Here is an 8001-nt window from a genome sequence, read left to right on the forward strand (position 1 = left end):
TATTCTTCTCGAAAAGAAAAAGAAGATGGCGAGGCATCGAGACTCCACAAATATTATTGTACTCATACAGTGTTAATTTTCAATGACAAAATGAATGAAATGAGGAAAAAAACAGTAGAAAGAAATTTCAGTGGTTTGAGTTAGAGGGCAGAACTTTTTTTGGTAGCTAGATATATCAAAAAGACACATGTGATGTGGGACATTTTGTGCTGAAGTGATAAGTTTGATTGTGTGCTTTTTTACAAAAGGAAGAAGCAATAGCAATCCATGGTTCTTAAGTAGCAAAAAGTTCAAAGACATGCCTTCTCTTTTTCTTTCTTCTTTAGCTTTTTGGTGCACTTGATGATGTCAAGTGCTGCTCTGATGGGTCCTTCAAGCTTAAAACACAACACTTTCTTGAGCTTTAAGTCTAATATATAATACCCATCACTTTGCTTTTGCAATTATTCACTCACACCATCTTCCAACCTGCCACTTAAGTGGGTTTATTTTATTTTATCACAAAAACAACCTGAATCATTCCCTTATTCAATTGGGAGTAGAGATAAGTTACCTTTATATAAATAGATACTATAGTTATTAAATATATATTTAGTCTTCCAAATTCCATCCACAAGTCCACATGTGTTAAGTGAAGGATTAACTTGTGTTTCGTGTGTAAGCTTAGGAAGTCTGAATTTAGGAAAATCAAGTGAAAGAGTGGGTTTGAGGTACCATTGAAATCTTTAAACTTATTCGTCGAACCCTCAAACATGGGTTCGATATCTTGAGCAAGACATTCCGAGATAGTAACGTTCAAACCAAACACCCCTATTTGTCTGTGTTGTTGTTTATTGTTTTGTCATCTTATATATCCCATGTATTTCATGAGTAAAGATGGTAGAGGGAAAACACTATTGTGGAGAAAAAGCAAAACAGTAAGTTGAAGTCTTATCAAGTTCAAAAAAGGCAAATTGGTTCCAAGATTTAGCTTCTTTTTTGGGTTTTTTTTTTCTTTGGGAGATATTAAAAGATGTGGAGAGACAATAAAGAAACCTTGGTAGACCAATCAGACAATTTGATAAAGGGGGCTCATGCAATGCACCATAAGTTTCAATCATAAATAAGATACTTGCCTTTTTCCCATTGGAAATGGAGCAGTCAACATGATATAGATTGCACATTCCAGATTGATATCTACAAACAACTAGAAAGAAAGTGAGAAAAATGATGAAAAAAAGAAAAAACCATGACCTAAAATGGGACCCCAAATTTGGCTTAACAACCAACAACCCCATGTTACTCCATTGGAAAAATTTGACCCTCTTCCCCCCCCCCCCCCCCCTCATATGTGTTGATGTTGCAGCTGCAAGAGCCTCGAATACGCCCCCTCGGCTCGGCTGAGCAGCTCGCTATGGCTGCCCTGCTCCACGATCCGCCCGTCCTGCACCACCCCGATGCAGTCCACGCCCCTGATCGTCGACAGCCGATGCGCCACCACCACAGTGGTTCGGCCCCTCATCAACCTTTCCAGAGCCTCTTGCAATACACACTCCGACTCGGCATCGAGCGCGCTTGTTGCCTCGTCGAGTAGGAGAATTGCGGGGTCCTTGAGAACCGCCCTTGCAATAGCAATCCGTTGTTTCTGTCCACCAGATAGCTGCACGCCCCGCTCCCCGACCGGGGTCTTGTAGCCGTCGGGCAGCCCGCTGACGAACCCATGCACGTTCGCCGCACGTGCTGCCTCAATCACTTCGGCCTCTGTTGCCCCATCTTTCCCATAGGCAATATTGTCGAAAATGCTGGCTGCAAACAGGGCCGGCTCTTGCTGAACCAACCCAATTTTGAGCCGTAGAGATTGCAGATTCAATCGCCGGATATCCTTCCCGTCGATCATCACTTTTCCGGCGATGGGATCGTAGAATCTCTCAATCAGGGCAATCACAGAGCTCTTCCCGGACCCACTTGCTCCAACCAACGCCTGGCTCTGTCCAGCTCTGATTCGAAGATTAAGATCCTTAAACACCATCACATCAGGGCGAGATGGGTATGCAAAATCGACATGTCGGAGTTCAATCTCGCCGCGAATCGTCTCGACCGGCTCTGCCTCAGAGTCATCCGGGTCAATCCTAGTGGACCGGTCGAGAATGGAGAAAACAGAGCCGATGGATTCTCCGCCACGGACGATCTCCGGCGCAAGACTGACGGTTTCGGCGACGGAATTGGCGGTGACGACGAGAACGACGAAGACCTTGATGACTTTGGAGAAGGTGGAGCCGCCGTGGCTGACGAGGTGGACGCCGTACCACAGCACGAGGGCCTCGGAGGCGTAGAGGGCGAGCTGGGAAATTCCGAAGAGAATTCCGGCGGTTTGGCTCCGGCGGAGGCTCTGCAGCTGCGGCACACGGAGCTCGTGGCGGAAGAGCGAGAGGATCTTGTGTTGGGCGTTGAATGCGGCCACTGTTCGTATGTTGCTCACTCCTTCCCCTGCAATCATGCTCGTCTTCGCGTGGGCCTTCGCCGTATCTCCAGCAAATCCTTTCAGAGAAAGTTGCTGCAAAATAAAAAGAGAAAATGACACAACACTAAAACTATTTAATTAAGCCTAATTCCAATTACATGTTTGAACCAAGCAATATAACATGGGGAAGCTTTTTTTTTTTTTTCCAAACATTAAAAAGAGAAAAAGGGACATGACAGAGACATTAATAGATCGCAGAAAGTAACGTCCTTTTGCAATCAATCGTAACTTTCACTGTATTAGTGGCATGCGCAAATTTAGACTACTGTTCAACCCGAGACAAAAATCGTCTCAGAGCTCTCTGTACTATAGTTTGAAAACGAACCCCATTTTCTGGAAACCCTCCCTTCCCCATTAGATTTAATCACTGCCAGAAAAATTTCCAAAACCCGACAATATCTAATGAACTCGTCAGTGGCAGTACTGTGCAAAATTCAAAAATAACTATATAGTTTTGAAACTTTATATTATAAGTATGGAGATCACGGGGGAGAGGATTATTTTCGCTGCAGTTTTTCACATGGGATATCTGCCAAATGCCAGAGCCAGAGGAACGAGATAGCTCGGATTTCAAGGGACAGAGAGAAAGATGGTCAAAATTTGAAGCCTTGAATCAGAAAAACAAAAATAATTATAACAATACTGCAAAACCGAGAAAATAGGCATTGGGCTCGAAGAAAAAGCTGAAACAAAACAAAGCCCAGAAATTATCTTTCCAAAAGCTTGAATCTCGTTGGAATTTCCAAGAGGTTTCCAGGCTTGTTTTTGTCACTTATATATATATTTTTTTTTTTAAAAAAGCTTTCAACTTTCAGTCTATTTCTTTATTGTTCAATCACTGCTATTTTCCTCCTTTTAAAAAAAAAATATTCAGAAGTGAGTGCAGAGTAGGGGTGTGAGCAGTGGGAGGAAGCACGTGCAGAGCACAGAGATGGTGGCGAGTTTGAGTTAAATATTTCAGGTTTTTTGTCGCGTAATGGAAGGAGAGGACTTGGGATGCAGTGAAGTTATATTCCAAGAGCTGTAAAAAGCAAAATTCAGAGAATCTGACCCAATTTCCTTAAAATTAAATCACTTAACTGCAGCCCCTCTCCTCTCATGCCACTTTCTAGACTAGGGTCAACCCCACGCAGGAACCCCTAGCTTTCCAATAAAAGACCTATTGTAACTTTCATTTTTGTGGGTCATTTTTACTGCCTATAAAACAGGTAAATAATTGAGAATTTTGGGAGTTTTTTTTACCTGAGCCATGTTGGCGAGAACCAGCAGAGGGAAGGCTGCAAGAATGAGAAGAGAGACTCTCCATTCCACAATGAATGCAACTATGAAAGAAGTGAAGAGCGAAGTCATATTCTGCAGAATCACTGATATTCTTTCAGCTATGGCTGATTTCACATCCGCTGCATCTGTTGCCAATTTTGCTGCTACTAAACTTGAGTTGTGTTCCTCCTCATCGAACCATCCCACTTCATTCCTCAAGATAGCTAAACTCAACAAAACAAAACTCAATTTTGAACAAAATTTTGGCCAATAGATTACATAATCAAGTGTTTTAATTGTGGAAGTTTGTGATTTTACCTGCGAGCATCATTCTTCTGACTCTGGTAGTCAGGTTCTCTCCCATGATGGTAAAGAAGTAATGCTGAACTAAATAAGCCACCACCGCGTAGACCCCGATTCCAATGTAGATGAACACGAACTCCTTAATTTTCCTTTCCATGGCGGAGGAGTTTCTGTAGTAGAAAACCTCGATCATGTTACTCATCACAATGGCGAATGTCGGACCGATGAATCCCGAAAGAACAGACCCAATGGCGCCCATGATTGAATAAGGCCATTCGGGGCCATTGAGTTTAAGCAGTCGGAGGAAGTAGCCACTCGGGGCAGGATTTTTCCGGTCAGTTTCAGCGTTCGACACCATTTCGATCCGGCCATCGGCACCAGTGCTGTAGGAGTAGCTCAAATTCCGGAGACTTCCGGACCGGAGGCTCAATGACTTCGTTGACAGCGAATGGCTCAGCCGTGATGATCGTGTTCGACGTGTTGATGGGTTAGAGAATTCTCTGTTTCGGACCATTTCCTGGAAGCGAATTAGTGAAGAATAAGCTCCGGACTTGGCGATTAATTCTTCGTGGGTTCCAGTTTCCACGACCTGCCCCTGTTGTATAACTGCAATTGAATCGACATTTCTTATGGTCGACAACCGATGAGCTACGACCACCGTTGTTCTTCCGATCATTAAACGATCTAAAGCTTCCTGAACAATGCTCTCGGATCCGGCATCCAGGGCGCTGGTCGCTTCATCGAGGAGAAGGATTTTGGGGTTTTTCAACATTGCTCTGGCTATGGCAATCCTCTGCTTTTGGCCACCGGAGAGTTGTAGTCCTCTTTCCCCGACCTGGGTTTTGATTTCCGAGTCGTTAGAAACAAACTTGTATTGAAATGGAATCAATTTGAAGCAATTGTGCGAACCTGGGTGTTGTAGCCATTGGGGAGCAATGTTATGAAGCTATGGGCGTTGGCTGCAGCAGCTGCCGCTTCCACCTCGGCCATGGTGGCGTCCGGTTTACCGTAGAGAATGTTTTCGAGTATGGTGGTTGCGAATAGCGCCGGCTCCTGGTTCACTAACCCAATTTGATCCCGCAGCCATTTCAATTGCAGAGTTTTTATGTCCACATTGTCCAGTAGAACCTGCCCTGTTCTCCCAAAAACAGAGGATATCAGAACAATTCTCAAGCTATGTAGTATACTCCGTTGTTAATTAGTTACCTTGATTGGGATCGTAGAATCTTTCAATTAGGGAAACGACAGTGCTTTTCCCGGAACCGCTACCGCCGACGACTGCGACGGTTTTTCCGGCCGGGAAGAAAATGGAGAAGTCCCGGAAGATGACCACGTCTGGCCTTGATGGGTAGCTAAAGGTGACATCTTTGAACTCGATATTGCCATTAACTTCACCCAAACACTTCCCCTCTAATGGGTCTTGAATAATTGAAGGCTTCTGCTTGATTATCTCCATCAATTTGTACCCTGCTGCTTTCCCTTTGCTGAATGCTCCCAAATTAGAAAATGACTGACCCAAACTCCTGCAATATTTCACACAATGAACAATCGTGGGATGTAATAGTCAAAACACAATTTGTTTTTAGTTTTCTCGAGAGGAGGCAGGCTTACATGCCACCGACGATGGCGGAGAATATGGCAGTGAAGGCCTTGCCGCCGTCGGTCTGGCCGTTTCGGATGAAAACGCCGGCGTACCAGAAGACAAGAGCCCAAGACATACAAGCAATGCCATAGGTACAACCTAGGCCCAACCCCTTGGCCATTCCTGCCTTGTACCCAAGTTTCAAGGTGTTCTGAATTGCATCTGAATACGAATTCAGGGCCTTGCTTTCTCCAACATAGGAGTAAACAGTTCGAACTTGAGCAATCGCCTGTTTGGGAACACGTTTTCAAACACATCATGTTAATGTTTTTTTGCAAGTTTTACATCAGAAACATGGCATGTGATTAGGTGGAATGAAAATCCACTGTGGGTTTGACCCAAAAGAAAAAAAAAAGAATCAAACTTGGGTCAAGTGTGGAATTTGGGAATGAAGATTTTAATTAGAAAGTAATGATAAGTTTTGGTAGGGGGGTGTTTGTTTCACATGAATAAAACATCATGATGCCATGTTGCTAAAAAGGCGTAGGCTTTTTTGGTGCTCAAAAGAGGACACAAACTAATATGAGAACTCAAGCCAGGCTGGTGGGTTTTTCAGGCATGCTTTTAAAGATCATAGGCAAATAAATAAAATCAAAACAGAAGAGTGAGAGAGTTCACAAACATTACACTCAAAAATAGGAAAAACAATTTAAAAAAAGAAAAAAGGTTCACCTGTTCAGCAATTATGCCAGCATTGGCATAGGATTCTCGGCTCTTGGAAGTGAGGCCAGTGAGAGTATAAGCATATAAACCCCCAGCAAAAGCGATTCCAGGGATTACTGCTATACTCAGAAGTGCTAGTCTCCAAGCTGACACAAAACCCACCACCAATCCAGCCAGAAATGTCGAGAGATAGTGAATGAAGTTTCCCACCTGAACACCAAATTGAACAAAAAAACAAACCAAGATCTGATTCATTTCATATCAATGGCGGTGCTCTGCCTGGCGCACGTTAAGGCCCCTCCAGCTAACGTGCGCCTCTGCTCTAATTAATGAAATTGCTACCACCCCAGATGGGCGTTTTGCGGTATGAAGAAACCCATCTCGCCCCCATTCTAAGTTACTGTTAGATTTCATCCATTTAGAGAGAACAAAAAAAAAAGTACCTTTTCGCTGATTGCATCTTGAACGAGCAGAGTGTCCGTTGAGACACTGAAGACGACATCCCCTGTTCTGGCATCAGTGTCGAAGAATCCAACATCTTGTTTAAGAACAGCTTCTAAATACTTCTTTCTCAAGGTGCTCACTTGCCTCTCCCCTGTGTACATCCAGCATGCAATCTCTGCACCCAGAAGATTTTAAAGGATCAACAAAAACTAACCCTCTGAAGTTTGGGTTCTTCGCAGAAACAGAGGAGGTACTTTACCGGCGTAGGATGAGAAGCAGACAATGAGACCCAGGTACACGAAATACAGAGCATACTGAAAATCAAAAGGCAAAAGAAAACAAAACCCAATGATCGGATCTGAGATCTGAGGAAACAGAGGGAAAAAATAGAAAGGGCGAGAGAAATTAAAGAACCTTGGAGACTTCGGCAGTCATTGTGTGGAAATTGGATTGGTTTTTGCCGAAGCCATTAACCATTTCGCCGAAAAGGAGGAAGAAAACGGGCATGGAAGAGCCGTGGACGATGGCGCCGAGACTGCCGAGGATCATGAGAAAGCAGTCGAATTTGTCAGCAAAAGAGAAGAGGTGGAAAAAGGGAAGGCTCTGTTCCTTCTTCTTGTCCGGGTCGGGCAATGCCTTGGGCTCTGCCACTGGTTCCGCCATTGGAGGGGAGACTCCAAAAACAGGGGCTGCCTTAGAAGAAGAAGAAAAAAGCAATTTTGGGTGGATTATGAACTAGCTTTGAGTTTGCATTGAAGAGGGTGGGAGAGATCTTGAAGTGTCAACGTCGAGAGTGAGCTTCCCCCTCCTTTTGCCGGAGAAAAGAGAAGAAAGAAGAGAGAGAGAGAGAGAGAGAGAGAGAGAGAGAGCAGTGGTCAAAGGAGAAGAGAAGAGACTAGATTTGAAGAAACAAGTGCGTGGGGAGATTGGATTCTTATAGAGAGAGAGAGAGAGAGAGATGGGGACATTTTTAAAGCTTTGTTTTTTAGAATTTTCATTTTTCGCAGCTCCTTTAATTTCATGTAGTTATCTTAAATTAAATTGCAGAAAATGTTGCTCAGCTGTTACAGTAGTTCAGTTCTGATTTTCTTTTTTCCTCTGCCTGGGTTTATGTGCACACTCAATTCTTCCCTTTCAACAAATCATTTTGGAATAAATTTCCTCTTTTTCTCCATTAAATTCAATGAAA

The 8001-nt window shown here is 43.7% G+C and overlaps 1 protein-coding gene across 1 annotated transcript; it reads right to left on the bottom strand.

The window, feature by feature from the left end:
* Positions 1–1040: 1040 nt before the first annotated feature.
* On the bottom strand, positions 1041–7722 carry ABCB19 (ATP binding cassette subfamily B19). The gene is made up of 10 exons (XM_022278129.2): positions 7227–7722; positions 7072–7126; positions 6812–6987; positions 6378–6578; positions 5675–5934; positions 5270–5586; positions 4973–5196; positions 4079–4898; positions 3743–3984; positions 1041–2533 (listed from the first exon to the last, which is right to left on the bottom strand). The coding sequence occupies exons 1-10, from the start codon at positions 7473–7475 to the stop codon at positions 1325–1327; spliced, it is 3753 nt and encodes a 1250-aa protein (XP_022133821.2). The 5' UTR covers positions 7476–7722; the 3' UTR covers positions 1041–1324.
* Between the last annotated feature and the right edge of the window lie 279 nt (positions 7723–8001).

This window comes from Momordica charantia (genome assembly GCF_013281855.1).
Source record: "Momordica charantia cultivar OHB3-1 chromosome 4 unlocalized genomic scaffold, Mcharantia_2.0 BLBB01000004.1, whole genome shotgun sequence".
Classification (NCBI taxonomy): Eukaryota; Viridiplantae; Streptophyta; class Magnoliopsida; order Cucurbitales; family Cucurbitaceae; genus Momordica; species Momordica charantia.

Excerpts from the sequence above, each read along its gene's own strand:
- ABCB19 (XM_022278129.2), bottom strand. The coding sequence starts at position 7,475 with ATGGCGGAACCAGTGGCAGAGCCCAAGGCATTGCCCGACCCGGACAAG. Across the intron at positions 7,127-7,226 it reads TGACTGCCGAAGTCTCCAAG|TATGCTCTGTATTTCGTGTA; the intron begins GTTCTTTAATTT and ends TTTGATTTTCAG. Across the intron at positions 6,988-7,071 it reads CTGCTTCTCATCCTACGCCG|AGATTGCATGCTGGATGTAC; the intron begins GTAAAGTACCTC and ends TTCTGGGTGCAG.